Here is a 23,279-nt window from a genome sequence, read left to right as displayed (position 1 = left end):
CACCATCTTGCTGTCATGCTAACTACCTATTTGTCCTAGGCCTGAAGTGTGCCAGCAAAACTCAACAGAAGGTGGAGGAACAGCACCTCATTTTCCATTTAGGCACTTTACAGCCTTCAGGACTCAAAACAGAGTTTAATATTTTCAAACCATGAACACTGCTTTTCATTTTGATTCCATCACACACACAAAACAACACCCCATTCCTGTGGTGAATCACATTCTGCTTTTATAAGGAGGTTCCTATTGGTTCATAGTGGAGCATAACGGAAGTCACTAACTTCAGCTGTGAGAATTGCACAAGTCAGGAGACAGCATTGAAATGCAGCACCGAATCATATCAAATTTCACAACATTGCCCAATTTAGAGGGGTACTCTATGTAGTGCACAAGGACGTCGTTTCTAAACGAACAGCCCATTCTCAACTATGTTATTCACATTTCTATCTTAAGTTTTCAGAATTTTAGTTCATTGGCTACAAGTTTAAAACTAATTGACAGATGCATGCTTTGCTGTTCCAACCATTTCAAACCATCTTCCTCCATCTTAGAAATTACAGGCCAAATAGACAACAATTGACATCTAAGTCCTATATTCATGCAATCAAAACTTTTTCAGCCTTGCACTTACCAGGAACGAACAAGGAAGTCAACTTTATGAAAATAATAATTTATCCAAAATGGTTCACCAATGTGAATTGGTCAAGAAATGTTGCTGGAACCAGTTTCAGCCTGCCACTTACACAGTAGAGGATCCCTACACTTTCAAAGACCATATCATGGCTATGTGCCCTTTAGACATTGCAAGCATACCCACTAACATATTATTCAAGAAAGCTATTCACATTTCTTCCAGATCACTACATCAAAGCTATATAAAATGTACCGCTGGAGTCTAAATCAGTTTTCATTCAATTCATGGACATGGTAACCCACATGACTACGAATACACCATGTGCGCCCAAACAGTTGGGGCAGCTATGCAAACTCCTCTAGGCTCGGCTTAGATGCTCGAGATACTGGACTTCAATGTAATCATTACTGAACTCTCACCCCTTGTATTCTTCCAATATGTAGACATGTTTGCTGCATTTAAATCTGCAGCTGCACAAAATTTCCTTACATGCTGTAATAAATCCAACCTGCACTCAAATTCCCTTTCAATTTAGAGTCAATGAGGGCACAAAGTTAACCTCAATCCTGCAACTGTCTTTAATGGAAGAACCAAAATATAGATCAGGATATCGAGCGAGGTTGCGCAATAGACCCATATTATTTACAACTTATCTTAGTGGCTTTTCAACTCAGATCAATTGCCCTCTGGTGTTAGCATTAAATATCAAGATGGATAACTCCAACCTCTCTTCTGTGCCAAAACTAAACTGACCACTATTGACACACAGTATGCTGGTTTACAGTATGCAGGTAACTGCAGTGTCATTTTTCACACTATACTAGGTTTGGAAACCAATCTGTTCATTCCATACTCAAGAAACCCAACCAAAATAAAAAAAACTTACTAACCCAGATCCAGTCAACATAACATTCCACCACCTATTTGCGTGGAAGACGACAATTATTTCCCACATTTCACCTGCAGGCCATCCCAGAAGGTTCCAGTCAAGATAAACACTGGATCAGCTTTGGTAGCTCAATCTTCTAAAACGTACTGCTGCAAGACTTACTGTACAAAATAGTGAATGAATGAGATTACTGCTACGTGTTTTGTACAGTGAGAAAATAAAATAGTGAAAAGCTTTTCCACTGTCACCATGATCCAGTGCCATTTTGAATAATTATTTTTTTAAAAAGAGGAAGATTCAACTTAAAGAGTCAGTCAGTCCTCAGCCAGCTCATTAATGACACCTGTGCTGCTATCTCTCTTCCACTGCCTCACCACCGTCGACCCAGACCCAATGTTGAACTCACCACTCTTCAAATTCCATGTTTTGAAGCTGGGCTGGTTCTCCTCTAACACTGCCTCACCACCTGCACCAGATGCACTGAAATCAGGGTCACATCTCTCCCTGCTTGACCCACCTTGATGTCACGGTGATGCCCTTCCGCTACTGCTTTGCTGCCATCAGCACTAGACCCAACCTACAACTAAGTCATCAATACTCAGGTGCCATCTTTCACTGTTGGTTGTCACTAAACTCGGACTGCAGGGAGACCTAGATTGTATCAGTGGTAGTGACTGTATCACTGCACTTAAAAAACAGTGAAGTTCAATCACTGATGCTGTCACATTCTCTAGATTCAATGGTAGAACCAGAAAAATGCTTGTATCTTTCTGTAAAACAAATCAACAAGCATTCAGGCAAACTCCTATAAAATCGACTAATGGCTTGGATGCTTTTTTGGGTTTCTCAAATGGCTAATGCTTGACGTAAAAACAAAGAAAATGCTTGAAAAATGGTACACTGAAGCTCTCAAGGCATTACAACCACAATGACTAGAGGACCTTATTACCAAGTGTTCAGAATGCTGACAACTTGCCCATCACCTAAGCCTTATGCTTTGACTCACAATCTTAATGAGGCAGAACAATGATTGAGAAGGAGTGGGAAAAAACCCAAATATAGCACCCTGGATCCCATTACCTGGTGGGATATCCCTAGATTAAGAATTGACTTGTTTAGAGACAAATACGAATGGCAGAAACCCACAAGTAGATGCCATATATGCAACATGTCCCGAAACGTCGAATTTCCTGTTCCTTGGATGCTGCCTGACCTGCTGTGCTTTAACCAGCAACACATTTTCAGCATATATGCAACATGTGTATGTTACATGCATGACATGAAAATACAACTTCAAATCAAGGGAAAGCAGCAAGTAGGTGGTGCCTATCCTCAATTGGGCAGTCATTTCCTCAACTGTACTATTTTATGACAGGTTAGAGAGTCAGAAATTGAACATAATAGGTCTCGATCCTTACGCCTTACTGTATTTCTAAACCATTTGAGGGAAAGTTAGTCCATCTTCATTTTATCAATGCAACAGGAGAACAGCTAATTGCTGTAAAAGTTTCAATGCAAACTGTAGTTATAAGACAGACTTAACATAATTGCCAAATATAATACATCAATTTTACAAAAACAGAGATAGCATGATTATTAAATGGAACAATGATCCACAGCAAAAGTTTTACTCCTCTTTCCCACTTCTCATTCTAATAAGCTGTATTAATACAAAACAATATTCTTGTCATCTAACACCTTCCACCCCGACCTCAAATTTACCTGGACCGTCTCAGACTCCTCCCTCCCCTTCCTAAACCGTTCCATTTCTATCTCGGGCGACCGACTCAACACGGACATTTACTATAAACCGACCGACTCCCACAGCTACCTAGATTACACCTCCTCCCACTCTGCCCCCTGTAAAACCGCCATCCCGTATTCCCAATTCCTTCGCCCCCGCCACACCTGCTCCCGGGAGGACCAATTCCAATACCGAACAACCCAGAGAGCCTTCTTCAAAGACCGCAATTTCCCCTCAGACGTGGTTAACGATGCTCTCCACCGCATCTCCTCCACTTCTCGCTCCTCTGCCCTTGAACCCTGGCCCTCCAATTGCCACCAGGACAGAACCCCACTGGTCCTCACCTACCACCTCACCAACCTCAAGATACATCGTATCATCCTTCGTCATTTCTGCCACATCCAAACAGATATCATCACCAAGGATATATTTCCCTCCCCTATCAGCGTTCTGGAAAGACCAGTCCCTCCGCAACTCCCTTGTCAGGTCCACACCCCTCCACCAACCCAACCTCCACTCCTGGCACCTTCCCCTGCAACCGCAAGAAATGCAAAACTTGCGCGCACAATTCCCCCCAAGGGATCCTTCCATATCCGTCACAAATTCACCTGCACCTCCACAAACGTCATTTACTGTATTCCCTGAACCCAATGTGGCCTCCTCTACATTGGGGAGACAGGCCGCCTTCTTGCGGAATGTTTCAGTGAACACCTCTGGGACACCCGCACCAACCAACCCAACCAGCCCGTGGCTTAACACTAACTCCCCCTCCCACTCCGCCAAGGACATGCAGGTACTTGGCCTCCTCCATCGCCGGACCATGGCAACACGACGCCTGGAAGAAGAGCACCTCACCTTCCGCCTAGGAACCCTCCAACCACAAGGGATGAATGCAGATTTCTCCAGCTTCATTCCCCGCCCCCCCCCACCTTATCTCAGTCCCAACCCTCGGACTCAGCACTGCCTTCTTGACCTGCAATCTTCTTCCCTACTTCTCTGCCCCCACTCCCTCTCCGGCCTATCACCCTTACCTTAACCTCCTTCCTCTATCGCATTCCCAACGCCTTTCCTCCCTACTTTTTATCTTAGCCTGCTTGGCACACCTTCCTCATTCCTGAAGAAGGGCTTATGCCCGAAACATTGATTCTCCTGCTCCTTGGATGCTGCCTGATGTGCTGCACTTTTCCAGCAAAACATTTTTCAACTCTGATCTCCAGCATCTGCAGTCCTCACTTTCTCCTAATTATTCCTGTCAAGCAATTCTTACTGCTTTTAAGAAAATTACTAACCCCATGAAATTGGTTACTGTACTTCAGAGTTCACTGTGCAATCAACACAATTACAAAGGACAGGGTGACAAAACACAGTTCACCTTCTGCCTCAGGACCAGAGAACCAAATGCCACACATCAACTTCACTAGTTTCCAAATCTCCCCTCCGCCACTCCCATTCCAGATCCAACCCTCCAACTTGGCACTGCCCTCTTGACTTGCCCATCTTCCTTGCCACCTTTCTGCTCCACCCTCCCCACTTCCCAATCAATTGCCTCCCACCTACCCAGCTACCTTCCACCCAGCCCCAACCCATATTTACCTCCGGTCTCTTCTCCCTCCACATTCCTGATGAATGGTTTATGCCCGAAACGTTGACTCTCCTGTTTCTCAGATACTGCATGACCTGATGTGCTTTACCAGCACCACACTTTGACTTGGACTACTTGCATGCCAAACACAGAAGGCAGCATACAAGTGACAAGGCTAAATGATCCCACAACCAATTGTCAGATCCAAGCTCTGCAGTCCTGCTATATTCACTCATGAATGGTGCAGGACAATAAAACTAACATGAGGCAAGGTTCCATCGGTATTCTAAATCTCAATACATCAGCGCAAATGAAAAGACTGAAGTATTAGCATTTTCAGTCAGAAGTCCCAAATGGATTGTTAGTTTTGATCTCACCCTGAGGTCCCTAACATCATAGATGCAAGTCTTCAGCCAATTCACATCATAGCAAGACAGCTGAAGACAGGTTCTGCTATAACATTCTGGCAATAATCCTGAATTTTTGCGTTACAGAACTAGTTGTACCCCTAATTAACTGATGCAGCTGGTTTATATCACTGGTATACAGTGTAAAAAATTGCCCTTATTTATTTTGTGCATGGATTGCATTCCCTTCACCACTAACAAAGTAGGAACAATATATTCCAGCTACAAGATTCATGTCAATAACTCACTAAGGATCCTTCAACAGCATCTTTCAAACCCGCAACCACTACCACCCAGAAGAATAAGGGTAGCAGGTGCATAAAAACAAAACCACTGCAAGTCCCCCTCCAAGGGGCATATCACCCCCATTTGAAATTCATTGGATGTTACTTTGCTTGCTGAGTTGCAAGGTTCATTTCCAGACATTTCGTTACCCAACTAGGTAACACCTTCAGTGGGCCTCAGGTGAAGCAATGCTGAAAATTTCTGCTTTCTATTTAGGTGTTTGCGTTTCTTTTGGTTGGTGATGTCACTTCCTGTAATGTTAACTCCTGTATTATTTCCTATCCTATTTCATGGATAACCACCACAGGAAGTAACATCATCAACCCAAAGATGTCAGGTGCTCCGGTTTCCTCCCACAATCCAAAGATGTGCAGGTTAGGTGGATTGACCATACTAAATTGCCCATAGCATCCAGGGATGTGTAGATTTTCTTTTAGATTACTTATAGTGTGGAAAAGGCCCTTCGGCCCAACAAGTCCACACTGACCCACTGAAGCGCAACCCACCCAGACCCATTCTCCTACATTTACCCCTTCACCTAGCACTACAGGCAATTTTAGCATTGTGGGAGGAAACCAGAGCACCTGGAAGAAACCCATAGCAGACATGGGGAGAATGTGCAAACTCCACACAGAGTCGTCTGAGGCGGGGAACTGAACCCTGGTCTCTGGCGCTGAGAGGCAGCAGTGCTAACCACTGTGTCACCATGGTGAGTTAGCCATGGGAAATGCACTTTTACAGAGACAGGGTTGGGGTGTGGGTGTGGGATTCTTTTTGGACTCTGTGCGCAAATGAGCTGTTTCCATACTGCAGGGATGTGGCAATTCAAACAGCCACCTCCATCGCTACCTAATACCTGTCCTTTTGCTGTCATGGAGTCTCAAATTTAATTTTGGTGGGCATACATGGGAGAATTAGCTTCTGCTATAGTACAACAGTACATTCAATGATTAATCAATTGCTATTTCACCAGAATTTTAGAAACTTTACTACCCTTTGTTTCTCCTAATTTCTCAATTTTTTCTTTAAACTTAAACAGTTAAAGGGAATAGTTTCTCCCAACATGCCCTGTTTTGTTTAAGATCTTGTAAAACTCTGATCAAAACACTCCTTTGTTTTCAAAACCCCAAGAATTCCAAGGTTGCGTAACTTCACCTCCCAAATTAACTCAAAGATAAGAGGTTGTTCTTGTAAATCAATACTGCGCTCAGTTTTAATCATAGAATAGCTGTCAGCCTTGACAATGAATGTTCAACTATGTTGCAATTAATTCCTTTTAAAAAAAACTGCAGAAATTGAAATGAATTTATTTGGTTAGTAACCATTCTGAGAGTTTTTCATTCAACCAAGTATTCTAAATGAATTAAAGGGAAGGAAGTTTACATGGTTCTGGAAAGCTTTTCAAAATTAACCTAGCAACTATTTTCAGCTTGATAATATTTAAAGAGAGAGACACTCTCGTAATACTCATTTGGTGAACACGGCGGCACAGTGGTTAGCACTGCTGCCTCACAGCGCCAGAGACCCAAGTTCAATTCCCGCCTCAGGCGACTGACTGTGTGGAATTTGCACATTCTCCCAGTGCCTGCGTGGGTTTCCTCCGGGTGCTCTGGTTTCCTCCCACAGTCCCAAAAAATGTGCAGGTTAGGTGAATTGGCCATGCTAAATTGCCTGTGTTAGGTGCAGGGGTAAACGTAGGGGAATGGGTTTGGGTGGGTGCACTTCGGCGTGGACCTGTTGGGCCGAAGGGCCTGTTTCTACACTGTAAGTAATCTAATCTAAAGAAAAAGCTAAACTTTGCACTGGTTGCGATCAGAGAGCCAATTGTATACGTATGCAATTAAAGGCACTCTACAAGGGTATTCAACACGGCTCTGTCAACACCAGGACACAAGAAACAAGAGGAGCACACTATCCTGTCCCACTGCTCAATAAGATGTCACTGATCTTTGACCTCAACTTTACTTGCCTAACCAAATCCATATCTCAATTGGCAGAGTGCAAGACGCTCTCGTTTAAGTATATTATGGACCAGACCAACTCCACTGCAATCATACCAAGGAGATAACCTAGACCCTAACTTATCTTATTTAAAAGGCATATGTAAGGTCCTGTGTTCAGATGTCATTCAATTGGTCACATTACTCGGTTTTAAGCAAAACACTTTATTCTTACTTCAGTTGAAATACAAAGACAAGAATCTGTATAACTATTTGAAAACTTAAAACAATTATTTAACTACAGCAACTGTTCCAATATAACATCCCATAAACACAGCTCCAGCAAAGGTAAAATTAGTAACACAGAATGTCTCACATGCGGTTTTGGTCGCAGAAAGAACCTCAGCTTTAGCTGTAAAAGAGGAATGTAACAACTTCCACAGTCAACTTCAAAACCCTGATAACTACTGAAAGCTAAGCTGAAACCATGGCTGTGTGGGAGCCTGACTCCGCCCATTCATGCTGATCCTATTCTATGAAAAACCAAGGCCTCACAAGCTGCTTACTTTATGGGCTTAAAATAGACAGCTCAGTGCCTATGGCTCAACCTCTCCAAAAAAAGGATAAAATACACCTCAAAGCCATAGTATTGTCACAATACTCAATATTTGAATATTCATAATCCTACAATGGAGAAATCTAAAGATTCAAAGCCAAAGCGGAGCACCTTCTCTTTAAGACTTAAATGAACAGCCACTTTCTGGAGATGACACTTCCTAGTTCTAAAATCACCAAATGGGGAAACAACCTTCAGCATCTGCCTAATCAAGCCCCTGCTGAAACTTGTGTCACCTCATTCTTTTGAATGCAATCACCTTATTCTTCTGAAGTAGATAGTAAAAACCCATCCTACATAACTTTTCAAGGAACAACCATTTCAACTCAAAATAATCCAGTGAGTCTTTCTTGCACTATGGCAAATATATCCTTCCTTAGAACATCAGCAGAGTTACTCTGTGCCTTTATTGATCTGTCTGAGTCTATATCAGGGATCAAATCTTCAAATTATTCCTCCATGTAGTTAACAATTTTTGTCCAAACACTGTACACAGTCTTAAATGCAGCACTTTCATGTAATTTATATTGAGTAGGATGGTATGATTACTAAACGTTTTATGAAAAAAGCTCATGAACCATGATTCCACCCCTCTATTTTTTGCTGTTCAGATAAATAATTTGCCCTCATTTCCACAAGCTTCAACATTAGCTGACTTACATACCTGGACATTAATCAGACATCAGACAATGACCCACTATTTACAAATCCAGGCTGGTTTTCTGATCAGTTGAATGTTTAAATAATGCCATCCTTAATTACAGACTAGCAATTTCCCAAGAAGGATTAGGTCAACTAGTCTATAATTTTAAGGTCGTAACTCATGTTCTTTAACATGCAGCTTTCAACGTAAAGGAATGGTTCTCAAATTGAGAACCTTTAGCGAGTATAGTTAAAACATCTGCAATATTCTCACCCATTTCCTGGAAACTTGTCACTCTTTTAGAACTATATTCTTCATTAATCTTAATCTGACATTAATTTCCTAAATGTCTGCCACGTGTTTTTTTTTACTGCAAATGTTGATGTAAAGCAATGATTTGACATTGCATCTGCAACCTCCCTCTATTTGCTATTTAAAAATCCTATTAGTTTTTAAAGCATCCACGTGATTCCTGACTATTCTCATCATCCTATTTTAATATTTTTGATATTCCTTGCAAGCTTCTTTATTTCTTGCAAGTAGTTCTTACTGTTACCCTTTGCTGTTCTTTACATCTTTCCCATGCGTAAAGATCTGCACTATTGCTTTCTGCATTTTTGAGCTTTACATAGGCTATTTAATTATTCATCTCAATAAAATAGCAAAGTCCTAATAATCAGAAACCAGGAAAACACTACACACATCCAGATTGGTTAGAATTTGAAAGAATGAGGTGGAGACCACTTTTCGAAACTCACTACAAACAGAACAGGGGTTAATGGTCAAAAATATAGCTGTGCTTAGTCAGGTTATAGTCCAACAGGTTTATTTGAAATCACAGGCTTTTGAAGTTTGCGACCTGACAATGGAGCAGAGCTCAGGAAGCTGGCGATTTCAAATAAACCCACTGAACGATACCCTCTCATCATGTGACTTCTGACTGTCAACCCCAGTCCAATGCCAGTAACTCCGCATCAAATCAAACCAGTTATGGGTATGCACACCTCCACATTTATTGATAGCCTCAGGAAAAAAGTAGTGTTTAAGAAACCTTACTAACATGATTCAAGTTGCATTTTCATTATAACAATGCAGCCACAAACACACTGACTATAATTGCAGGAACATTCAGCCAACCACCTAAATGGAATTAATCAGCAACTTCTCTTGGATGAGATTCTTAGCATCTGATGTTCCATTAAATGCACGTACAAATGCAAAAACAAAATGCAGATAAGGAAATTAATTGTAATCATAAACATTCTAACAAAATTTAAAACTGGCAAATAATTTACATTTATACAGACTGAAATTGCAAACCTCAGAATCTAAACAACGTGGAAGACAGACAAGAAATCATTTTCTACATTCCATAAGTTAAACATTTAAATCACACTACATAATATTGTACAGTTTGTACTGTTCAGCTTGCCAGTTTTCTTATTAAACAAGTCTCTTTTAGGTACCAACAAAACACAACCTTTGAACAGCCAATTCCTTGACAATCCATGCACAGAGAATACAGCAGACTGCAACTTTTCCCTTAACACTCCTTACATGAAGAAAGATGTTCATTGACTGCCTTTCATGACCACAAGGCACCCTTTTTTGAAATGTAGTCATGGTGTAAAATAGAAAACCATTGCCCTTGTCATCTGTGGTAGTTATAAATGATTTAAAATTAAATGGAGAGTTGATCAATAAATGTACAGCTTATACAAAAATTGGTGAGGTGGTAACTAGAAAGGATAGCTTAAGATTACAGGGAGATCTAGATAGTTTGATCAGTGGCAAATTGAATTCAATTCAGATAAATGTAAGGTGATGCATTTGGGCAGAACACACACGGCAAGGGAGTACATGATAAATGGTAAGACTCCGGGAAGCACCGAGAATCAGAGGGACTTCGGTATGCATGTCCACCAGACCCTTAAGCTAGCAGGACAGTTAGATAAAGTATTAGAGGTGGTATATGAGATACTTGATTTTTATTGGTGAGAAAGAATTTAATAGCTGAGAGGTTATAGTAGTACCGTACAGGTTACATTAGGATTTTTTTTAAGTCTGAAATTCACACTGGAGAGGGTGGAGATTCTTCTCTATGTTGCTCAATATGGAGTATTTTATTTACAAAGAGATTGGAAATTCTAGGATTGTTTTCCTTGGACCAGAGAAAATTGAGGAATGACTTGATTGCGATTATAACATTATAAGGAGTCTGGCTAGGGAAGACAGGAAGGAACTTTTCCACTTGGTGGAGGAATCAATGACCAGACAAAATTCTGGTCATAACATTTAAGCCGTATTTAGAAGTATATTTGCAATGCTATGGATACAAGACGATGAACCAAGTGCTAGAAAATGCAATTAGAATAATTAGGTGCTTGTTTATTATTACCACCCTACTCTGTCCAAACCTTTATTTTGGATACCAAAAAATGGAAAATCATCTATTTCCAGCAGAGAACTTCCACAAAGAACCAAATTAAGCTTGTTCCTGGTTAAAATATCAGTTAGTCTGCATTTTCCTTGAAATCTTGCCTGCTAGAATTACGTGTCAAAACTGCATACAATTCTGGTCGTCCTACTATAGAAAGGATTTTTAATAAAGTGGAGTGTGTGCAAAAAAATTACAAGGAAGATAGAGACTGGAGGATTTGAGTTAAAAGGAGGTTGAATAGGCTGGGATTTTATTTCCCCTGAAGCAACGGAGGCTGAAGGGGTGATCTTAGAGGTTTGTAAAACCATGAGGGGTATAAATAAGATAAACAGCTAAGGTCTTTTCCTCAGGGTAGGAGATCCAAAACTAGAGGTTTAAGGTGAGGCAGCAGGTGGGGCCAGAAGGGATTTAAAAGGGAGCTGAGGAGCAACTGTTGCACACAGAGGGTGGTGTGTATATGGAACAAGCTGCCAGAGGAAGTGGTACAGGAGGGAACAATTACTATATTTAAAAAACATTTGGACAGGTACGTGGATAGGAAAGATTTAGATCATATTGGCTAAATGCAGGCAAATGGGACTACTTCAGTTTAGGGAGCTTGATCGGTCTGATTGAGTTGGGCCAAAGGGTCTGTTTCCATGACTGTATGACATGCTCCTGAAATCTACACTAACCAACGCATCCCCCTTGCATCATTCATCATAAGCCCTCTGACCTGTTTTTTTTTTTGACAGTGCATGGACGTGTCTACTGCTGCTCCTATTTCTCATGCTTGTTTTTCTCTTGCAAATTGTTTGTTCTGGAATAAGAGTGAAGATACTTTTTTTAAAACAATACTTTTTTATAGTTGCATGCTCAAATCAACACCAGCAAGGTAGCCTCACAGAACCAAGGGCAATTGGTTCTTCTATCGAAGAGTCTTCTGATGCATCCTCAGCATTCCATTATTTGAAACATTCATTGGCAAGAGGCAACATTCTGAACTCTCCAGAATTTCTTAAGATCAAACATTTTAATTGGCATACTTAAAAGGCTGAATGCACCATTGTATCTAATTTGGATAAAATCCTAAACATCAAGTGCAGACAAAGACCACTCACCCTTCCACTAGCATCAATGAGAGCAATTAACAGTCTTGACAGAAAGACTACAGAATTTCTGACTTAAATATGTCAAAATGTGGTACACGTGATAAGTTGCTACACTGAAGACACTTTTCAAACACATTTGCTAATACAGAATTGTATACACTTTGATCTGTATGCCAATTTATGACAGCATAAGAAATCAAATTAAATTACATTTATAAATTGTATTTAAATACTGCTTGGAACACAAAAGCAATTACATGGATGTCACAATTCTGAATTTCAACATCAGATAAGATTTCTAGAAGCAGGAAGTGAGAGTAAATGAATTTGCTACACGTGTAACGCATGGCCCGTAAAGAGTGCTGCTTAAACTTTAGCTTACAATATTGTTTAAATTGCACTATATGCTAAAATATTTTTAGGCCAAGAAATAGGCACCACTCAATGATTTTTTACATCCATAAAATACTTTGTATCTTTTTTGATCTCAATGTCATATTCACTTCGCTATATAATGAGACAATGTAGCTATTCAGTACTTCTGTCATTTCAGTTACAGAAAGGCTGGCATGGAGAGATAAGGACAGAATCCATGTGTTAGAGTTGAAAATGTCATATTCTAACAGTTGCCAACCACTAGAAAGCTACTGGGAGTAAGTTTGCAGTGGAAAACCTTGCAGCTGCAAGGGTGGGTGATAGAATGATGGGGGAGGGATACAATTGGGGCTCCAATTATCCTAACAGGTTGGATAGCTAAACGGTAAAGAGTCCGAAATGAGAAAAATTTGCTACAGCATTATATTTCTAATATAATGAGAGGCATTGCTAGCTCTAATTCTGGGGAATGAAACTAGTCTTATATTCCAGATTTAATTAAGGTGTTCAAAATTTCCCAGTGGTGGGATTGAAACCCACATTCTGAGAATTATCCTGGGGTTTGTGGATTGCTGATCCAGTAACAGCAGCGTGAAGTCAATGTCTCTTTTGGTGAATGAACCAAATATGAATCAGTAGGTGAACAGCGATCATACAACCATTGGGATTTAATTAGTTATGGATAAGGGATACAGAGCAATCTAGAGTAAAAATACATTTGAAGTTAAACCAGTTTAACTGGGTTGAGAACATATCTACCCAGACAAACTAACTAAAGTGATAACTGAACAATGAGCTACCTTGGAGATGGCTCATGTATAGTCAAGGTATATTCCCATCAATGGGAAAGACAGGACAACATCCTGGATAAATGAGAACTAAAATGAATATAGGAAGTTTAGAGGGGAAGTGAGGGGAGAGAGAGGAAGCAACATAAAAAGAGAATCCATAAGTCTTTCATACTCAATAGAAAAAGATTAAATCCAGTAGCTAGCCAGTTTAATTTATGCAAGGGAAAGATTTTAGAAATGATAATCCAGAACAAAATTAACAGTGTGGATGAAGGAAAGCAAGCACAGATTTTCAAGGCAGAACATGCTTAACTCAACTTGAAACTTAATTCATGGGATGTGGGTTTTATTAGCCAGGCCAGCACACATCCATCCTTAGATGCCCCACATGTGATGGTGACAAGCTGAATTCTTGAACCACTGCAATGCATGAAAGTATGCAGATACTAGGGGATGGCATTCCAGGATTTCAACCAACAATAAAAGGAACTGTAACATAATGCCAATATGCAAGTTACTTACCTTGGAGTTCCATAGTAACCATATTATTTACATCGCTAGGCCAGATCAGTTTTTTTGGTCAATGATGACCTCTATGATTTTGATAGTTGGGGATTCAATGATGGTAAGTAAAGGGCAACATTTGGATTCTCTCTTGTTGGAGATGGTCATTGCCTGGCATATATGCCATGAAATTACTGCCAGTTACCAGCAGTATAGCATGGATATTGTCCAGGTTTTGCAGCATATGGACATGGACCATTTCAGTATGAGTCATCCCCAATCACATTGGCCAATATGCAACCAGTGAACATTCCCACTTTGACCTCATCATAAAGGGAAGGAAGATCATTGAAGTAGCTTATGATTGTTGGATTTACAGATTCTACCTTAAGAAGCTACTGCAGAGGTGACCTGAGACTGACAAAAGAAAACAAACTCCCTCTTCTATTAAAGCCTTTGTAGGTTTATTGGAAATTTTCCTTTAAATAACTTACCCTGATGAAAATTCAGCCTTTGACTATTAATTAATTTTACTTTTCACATCGAAGTAGCTTGAATGAACTCCGTATTATGGATCCAAAGGTGCAGAATTGGCATTGCCCCCCCCCGAGCACAAACATGAAGGTAAAATAAGCCTGGGTATGTTTGAGAGAGTTCGTCAGACAGCGCTTGCATTTTTGTTATGATCATTTCTATGTGCGACTTTGGGGCCAATGCAAAAGTACCCTGTCATTGGCGCATACATGTCTGTATTCTGAAGCTTTGAACTGAGTGATAAAACTAAACTAGCACTCAAACGTCTTAACGCAAATCTGCACTCCACTTTCCATTGTTACTCTGCCTGCTGCCCATTTTAATTAGGTTATCAGAAAATTGCCCTTGTTATCCAATATAAATTGAGATCCTATATGCATACAAAAAACACTTTGTGACTACCTCACATTTGAGAACAGTTTGTAGCCACTGTTAGAAGTGTAGCCACCATTGCTGTGGCGGCAGAATTGTGCACATAATGCTCCCATAATCAGTAATGTGACAATGATCAAATCAGCTATTTATGTCTATAATCTATTGTTCATTGAGGGACACATATTGGCCAGGAAAAATACAGTGCAGAGGGACGTCTGGGCTATCAACCATCTGCTGGCTCACAGTAGAGGGTCTGACTGACTCCAAGCTGGCAAAATGGTCTGGAGCCATACATGTGGACTTTACTTTCAGCCTCAGGCAAAAGGTGTTTGTTCTCCCTGGACAAGACTGATAGCCTTTAATCAGAACCTTATTAACTGCCTCCTGTTCCCATTGTCGTCCTTGCCTTACCTAATAATAAGGGCAGCTGAAGACTAACCATACAAAAACAATGACATTAAACCCATTTATAAAGCACTGGTTCAGCTTAAGAGTAACATATCCATTTCTGAACACCATATTTTAGGAAGGATATGAGAGCTTTAAAGATGCCAATAAGATTACGGGGTATTTCAATCACATGCACAAATTTGAGAAGTGGCGTTGGGCTCCTAGAAGGTTAAGCAGATTTGATATTGATAATCATAAGAGAAATCCTATACAGAGTGGGTAAAACTCCCATTGGCAAAAGGGCTGAGAACCAAAAGACAAAGATTTAAAATGACTGGCAAATCAAAATAACATGAACATTTTTTTTAAAACTTTGATTAGATCTGGAAAATACTGCCTGTGTGGAGGTAGATTTACCTGTGGCTTTCAAATAGTCATTAGCAAACTCTGAACAAGGAGGGGGAAAAAAGGACTATAGGTGACAGTAGGGGAGTTGTTTGTGCAGAGGGCCAGTAAATCGAATGGATAACTCTGGAGCTTGGAGCAGGCCCCTGACCCTCTTATACATCAACCAGGCCTGAAGCCAGCACTCGCTCACCTTCAAGGGTCTCGCATTGCACCAAGTTCAGGTAATCACCCTGCGACAAGATGCCGGCCTTAAAACCTCTCACTAGCCCCTCCAGATAGCCGTTGTCCACATTGAAGTACAGTTCGTTAAAAGAACCCATGTCGGACGTGGAGAGCGAGAAGCTGTCTCAGAGATCAGAAACCCAGCTGTTACACACCACCTGACTAGTCAGCTGACCGTACACACTGAGCATGCGTAGTGCCAACGTCTCCTCCCCACGGCGGAACCATAGAAACCGTACGTGCGCCGACTCCTCGGACTGAATACTGAGCATGCGCTGGTTTCGCCGACAAACTTTCCGCGATTGCGCATGCGTAACCTCTGCCGCAGGCATGCGTCGAGCATGTGTATTGTGGGGAGTTAGGTGTTTAGGTGTGTAGTTTGTGGCATTGCTTCATTGTAAACTATAGTTATAAAAACACTTTAACTTAATGAAAAGGGCTCTCAAGATTTTTCACAGCAAAGCGAAATTAGACAGCCAACGTAAGTCAATATTAGGACAGATTTGTTAGATGTAGAAACAAATACAAAGATTGCTGAGAAAACTCAGCATGTCTGGCAGCGTCTGTGGAGAGAAACAGAGCTTGTGTTTCTGGTTCAGTGACCCTTCTTCAGAGAAAAGCGTCACCAGACCTGAAGCATGAACTCTGTTTTCTTTCCACGAATGCTGCCAGATCTGCTGAGTTTTTCCATTTCCAGTATTCACAGTTTTGTTTTATTGTTAGGTGTAAGTTTTAATGAGTGACATAAATTGAGTGGAGTGGCTTAGAGAGGAAATTCCATGCTTAGGGAACAGCAGATGTGCCCTATTTAAATTGAAGAGGCCAGAGCCATCTATGCTCCAGGGAAAACAGACCCATTCAGCCTCTCCCTATAGCTCCAATTCCTCCAACGCTAGCAACATCCTTGCACATCTTTTCTTAATTCTTACAAGTTTCCCAACATCGTTCTGATAGGAGACCAGCATTGCTCACAATATTTCAAAAGCAATGTCCTGTATGGTCTCAACAGAGCTCCCAACTCCTGCACTCAATACTCTCACCGATAAAAGAAAGCAAACCAAATACCTTCTTCACTATCCTGTTTACCTGTGACTATACTTTCAAGGAGCTATGAACCTCCACTCCAAGGCCTCTGTTCAGCAGCACAAGAGATTGATTGTTTTAGGGGACTCTAGTCCAAAGTACAGTCAGACATTTTAGTGGCCAGTAGTGAAAAAGCAGAATGGTGTGCTGTTTCTCTGGTGCCAGGGCCAAGGATGTCTCAGAGAAGGGCATACAGGAGGTCATTGTACACATTAGAATCAATGACAAAGAATTAAGGGCTACGGGGAGAAAGCGGGTAAATAGAGTTGAAATGGCCATTCGGCCCATCATGTCCACTCCTATGTCTTATGGTCTTATGGACACAGGAATGGAAAAGGTTGAGATTCTGAAGGAAGATTACATAGATTCAGGCAGGAATTTAAAAAGGAGGTCCTCGAGAGTAGTAATATCTGGATTACTCGCAGTGCTACGAGCTAGTGAGGGCAGGAATAGGAGGACAGAGCAGTTGAATATGTGGCTGAGGAGCTGGTGTATGGGAGAAGGATTCACATTTTGGGATCATTGGAATCTCTTTTGGGGTAGAAATTACCTGTAGAAAGAAGAATGAATTGCACCTAAATTTGAAGGGGTCTGGCAGGGAGATTTGCTAGAGCTGCTCGGGAGGATTTAAACTAGTAAGGTAGCGCGATGGGACCCACAGAGATCAATCTGAGACCAGTACAGTTGAGAACAAAGGCGAGTCAAACAATCAGGAAAGCAGGGACAGCACAGAGAACAGGGTAGGACTGATAAATTAAACTGCATTTTATTTCAATGCCAGAGGCCTAACAGGGAAGGCAGATGATCTAAGAACATGGTTAGGAACATGGGACTGGGATATCAAAGCAATTGCAGAAACATGACTCAGGGATGGACAGAACTGGCAATTTAATGTTCCAGGATACAAATGCTATAGGAAGGACAGAAAGGGAGGCAAGAGAGGAGGGTGGGTGGTGTTTTTGATAAGGGCTGCACTGGCTGAGGATATTCCTGGAAATAAATCCAGGGAAGTTATTTGGGTGGAACTGAGAAATAAGAAATGGATGATCATCTTATTGAGATTGTCTTATAGCCCCCTAATAGTCAGAGGGAAATTGAGAAACAAATTTGTATGGGGATCTCAGCTTTCTGTAAGAATAATAAGGTGATTATGGTAGGGGGATTTTAACTTTCCAGACATAGACTGGGACTGCCATAGTGTTAAGGGTTTAGATCAAGAGGAATTTATTAAGTGTGTGCAGGAACATTTTCTGATTTAAATGTGGATGTTCCGACTAGGGAGAGTGCAAAACTTGACCTACTCTTGGGAAATAAGGCAGGGCAGGTCACTGGGGTGTCGGGGGTGGGGGGGGGGGGCACTATTGGTTTTAAAATAGTGATTAGAAAAGGATAGACCAGATCTAAAAGTTAAAGTCCTAAATTGGAGAAAGGCCAATTTTAACGTATTAGGCAAGAACTTTCAAAATCTGATTGGGGGCAGATGTTCGCAGGTAAAGACATGGCTGGAAAATGGAATGCCTTCAGAAATGAGACAATGAGAGTCCAGAGAATGGTCCTGTTAGGGTGAAAGGTAAGGCTGGTGCATTTAGGGAATGCACTGGGTTAAGAAAAAGAAGGAAGCGTATGTCAGGATAGAGCGAGTGAATCCTGAGAAGACTATAAAGGCAGAAGGAATATACTTAAGAGAGATATCAGGAGGGCAAAAAGGGGACATAAGATACCTTTGGCAAATATGGTTAAGGAGAATGCAAAGGGTTTTTCCAAATATATTAAGGACAAAAGGGTAACTAGGGAGAGAATAGGGCCCTTCAAAGATCAGCAAGGCGGACTTTGTGTGGAGCCGCAGGAAATGAGCGAGATACTAAACGAGTATTTTGCTCCTTGAAAGTGGAGTCGTAGGTAGATAGGATAGTGAAGAAGGCATTTGGTATGCTTTCCTTTATTGGTCAGAGTACTGAGTACAAGAGTTGGGAGGTCATGTTGCAGCTGTACAGGACATTGGTTAGGCCACTGTTGGAATATTGCATGCAATTCTGGTCTCTTTCCTATCGGAAAGATGTTGTGAAACTTTAAAGGGTTCAGAAAAGATTTACAAGATGTTGCCAGAGCTGGAGGATTTGAGCTATAGGGAGAATGGGTCGAATAGGCTGGGAGAAAGTGAGGTCTGCAGATGCCGGAGATCAGAGCTGAAAATGTGTTGCTGGAAAAGCGCAGCAGGTCAGGCAGCATCCGAGGAACAGGAGATTCGACGTTTCGGGCATAAGCCCTTCATCAGGATTTTATCTTAGCCTGCTGGACACACTTTCCTCATTCCTGATGAAGGGCTTATGCCCGAAACGTCGAATCTCCTGTTTCTTGGATACTGCTTGAATAGGCTGGGGCTGTTTTCCCTGGAGCGTTGGAGGCTGAGGGGTGACCGTATAGAGGTTTACAAAATCTTGAGGGGTATGGATAGGATAAATAGACAGTATTTTCCCTAGGGTGGGGGAGTCCAGATCTAGAGGGCATAGGTTTAGGGTGAGAGGGCAAAGATATAAAAGAGACCTAAGGGGCAACTTTTTCATGCAGTTGGTGGTACGTGCATGGAATGAGCTGCCAGAGGAAGTGGTGGAGGCTAGTACAGTTGCAACATTTAAAAGGCATTTGGATGGGTATATGAATAAGAAGGGTTTGGAGGAATATGGTCCAGGTGCAGGCAGGTGGGATTAGATTGGGTTGGAATATCTTGTTGACATGGACGAGTTGGACCGAAGGGTCTGTTTCTGTGCTGTACATCTTTATGACTCAATGACTCTATAGCTGCTACTCTCTGTCTCCTGTTGCTCAACCAGTTCTTTATCCACCTAGCTAGAACATCCTGCACACTATGTGACTTCACTTTCTCCATTAGTTTACCATGAGGAACCTTATCAATCACCTTACTAAAGTCCATGTATATGACATCTACAGCCCTTTATTCATCTATCAACTTGATAACCTCCTCAAAGAACTCTATTAAGTTGGTAAGGCACGCACAGAACCATGTTGCCTATCACTAATAAGTGTAAAAAGTGAAGTCTGCAGATGCTGGAGATCAGAGCTGAAAATATGTTGCTGGTTAAAGCACAGCAGATCAGGCAGCATCCAAGGAACAGGAAATTCGACGTTTCGGGCCAGAGCCTGATGAAGGGCTCTGGCCCGAAACGTCGAATTTCCTGTTCCTTGGATGCTGCCTGACCTGCTGTGCTTTAACCAGCAACACATTTATCACTAATAAGCCCATTCTTTTCTAATTGTAAATAGATTTTATCCCTCAGTACCTTCTCCAACAACTTTCTCATCACTGACGTCAGGCTCACTGGCCTGTAGTTACCTGGAATATAGGCAAAAGTGAGGACTGCAGATGCTGGAGATCAGAGTCTAGATTAAAGTAGTACTGGAAATGCACAGCAGGTCAGGCAGCATCTGAGGAGCAGGAAAATTGGGCAAAAGCCCTTCATCAGGTATGAGGAAGGGCTTCCTGACAATGGGATTTTGCCCAAAACATCAATTTTCTTGCTCCTTGGATGGTGCCTGGCTTACAGTTACCTGGAATATCACTACTACCCTTCTTGTACAGGGGGACAGCATGAGCAACCGTCCGGCACCTCACCTGTGTTTAAGAATACAACTAAGATATCTGTCAGGGCCCCAGCTATTTCCTCTCTCACCTCCCTCAGCAACCTGGGATCGATCCTATCCGGTCCTAGGGATTTGTCCACCTTAAAAACCTTTACCCTATCCAACACATCTTCCCTCCTTATGTCAACATGATCCAGAGTAAACAAACGTCTATCTCTGATCTCAGAATTCATCACCTCCCATTCCTCAGTGAACACTGATGCAAAGTAATCATTGAGAATCTCACCCATTTTGTCAGGTCCTTCCTTATCCTTTAGTGGACCAGCCCTTTCTCTGATTACCCTCTTGCTTCTTATACAAGAACAAGACCTTATGGAGGTTTAAAAAATTGAGGGGCATGGATAGGATAAATAGACAAAGTCTTTTCCCTGAGGTGGGGGAGTCCCGAACTAGAGGACATTGGTTTATGGTGAGAGGGGAAAGATGTGAAAGAGACCTAAGGGGCATTTTTTTCATGCAGAGGGTGGTATGTGTATGGAATGAGCTGCCAGAGGAAGCGGTGGAGGCTAGTATAATTGCAACATTTAAAAAGGCATCTGGATGGGTATATGAATAGGAAGGGTTTGGAGAGATATGGGCCAGTGCTAGCAGGTGGATCTAAATTGGTTGGGATATCTGATCAGCATAGATAAGTTGGACTGCAGGGTCTGTTTCTGTGCTATACATCTTTATGATTCTATGACTGTGTATAAGTCCTGCTAAGATTTGCTTTCCCAAAATGCAGCACCTCGTGGTTATCTAAAGTAAACTCCATTTGCCACTCCTCAGGTCATTGGCCCAGCTGATTAAGATCCTGTTGTAATCTGAGGTAACCTTCTTTGCTGCCCACTACACCTCCAATTTTGGTGTCATCTGCAAACTTACTAACTATACTCTTATGTTGACATCCAAATCATTTATATAAATGACGAAAAGTAGTGGATCCAGCATCAATCCATGTGGCACTCCACTGGTCACAGGCCTCCAGTCTGAAAAACATTCCTCCACCACCAGCTTCTATCTTCTACCTTTGAGCCAGTTCTGTATGCAAATGGCTAGTTCTCCCTGTATTCCATGAGATCTAACCTTGCTAATCAGTCTCCCATGATGAACCTTGTCAAACGCCTAACTGAAGTCCATATAGGTCACTTCCACCACTCTGCCCTCATCAATCCTCTTTGCTACTTATTCAAAAAACTCAATCAAGTTTGTGAGACATGATTTCTCACACACAAAGCCATATTGACCATCCCTAATTAGTCCTTGCCTTTCCAAATACATATATGTCCTGTCCCTCAGGATTCCCTCCAACAACTTGCCCACCAAGGATAGATAGACAAAGTCTTTCTCTGGGGTGGGGGAGACCAGAACTAGAAGGGATAGGTTTAGGGTGAGTTGGGAAAGATATAAAAGAGACCTAAGGGACAGCCTTTTCACGCAGCGGGTGATACGTGTGTGAAATGACTGCCAGAGGAAGTGGTGGAGGCTAGTACAATTGCAACATTTCACAGGCATTTTGATGGGTGTGTGATTAGGAAGGATTTGGTGAGACATGGGGCGGATGCTGGCAGGTGGGACTAGATTTGGGTTGGGATATCTGGTCGACATGGACGAGTTGGACTGAAGGGTCTGTTTCCGTGCTGTACATTCTGTGACTCTGTCACTCTAATTACTGGAACATTATAGCTTGGGGCTGGAGGAAACAAAGGTAGGGAGGAAGGGATGGGCAGGGTAATGAAAGAATTTGAAGGGAGAGAATTTAAAATCAAGCCCAGCAGCCAATGTGTGTCAATGATTACAGGGGTGATGGTTAATGAGATTTGGTGCATGTTAAGATTTGGGTGACAGATTTAGTTGACTCAAATGTTCAGAATTCACTGGATGAGTCAGGTCTAGAAGTAATAGGTGGATTCATGAGAGTTTCAACAACAGAGGAAGTGAGGCAGGGCTGAAGTTGGGTGAAAATATTGAGATGGAAGCAAATGGTTTTAGTGATGGAATGGGATGTGGTTAGAAACTTATTTTGGAGTCTAAACTAATACTGCACTTGTGTCATCTGGTTCAGCCTCAGACAGTTGTTAGGGAGAAGAATGGAGTTGTGGCTGAGGACCAGAGTTTTTGATGAGGTTGGAAGACCATGGAAGAAAATTTCTGCTTATCCAGCACTGAAGCCAGATTACTTAACAACAGCGGTGAAGTCTGGCGAATGGAAATAGGAAAACTATATTAAACGGAAAGATAATTGAGATAAAAGGCATCTGGATGGGTATATAAATAGGAAGGGTTTGGAGAGTTATGGGCCAAGTGCTGGCAAATGGGACTAGATTAGGTTAGGATATCTGGTCGGCATGGACAAGTTAGACCAAAAGGTCTGTTTCCGTGCTGTACATCTCAATGACTCCATGTCCTAGCGAATTTCTTAGGAGATATTTAGTAACTCTCAGCAAAGATTTATCCCAGTGACTCAGAAAGACTCTTTGAGAACTACATCAAAGGTGGTTAAATAAGGAAGTGACGGAGAGTATCAAAGATGCACTATACAATTCTGCAAATCTTAGTGTATTTTAAAGACCAGTTAAAAGAATGAATGGCTGAAAAAAGAGTGAGTAAGTCGACTATGAGAGAAAGCTAGCTGGTATGTAAAAACAAATGGTAACAGTTTCAACAAGTATTCAAAAAAGATAATA

General features: G+C 41.6%; 1 protein-coding gene across 1 annotated transcript in view; it reads right to left on the bottom strand.

Moving 5' to 3' along the window:
- The window catches only part of atp6v0d1 (ATPase H+ transporting V0 subunit d1), a 36,509-nt gene extending 20,468 nt beyond the window's left edge, over positions 1-16,041 (bottom strand). The window contains exon 1 of the mRNA XM_060837761.1: positions 15,839-16,041. Coding sequence (XP_060693744.1) covers positions 15,839-15,968 — 130 coding nt within the window. The 5' untranslated portion in view covers positions 15,969-16,041. The remainder of the gene's footprint in view (positions 1-15,838) is intronic.
- Positions 16,042-23,279: the final 7,238 nt, after the last annotated feature.

This window comes from Hemiscyllium ocellatum, chromosome 17, assembly GCF_020745735.1.
Source record: "Hemiscyllium ocellatum isolate sHemOce1 chromosome 17, sHemOce1.pat.X.cur, whole genome shotgun sequence".
Taxonomy (NCBI): Eukaryota; Metazoa; Chordata; class Chondrichthyes; order Orectolobiformes; family Hemiscylliidae; genus Hemiscyllium; species Hemiscyllium ocellatum.
This window is presented reverse-complemented; position numbering and strand designations above follow the sequence as displayed.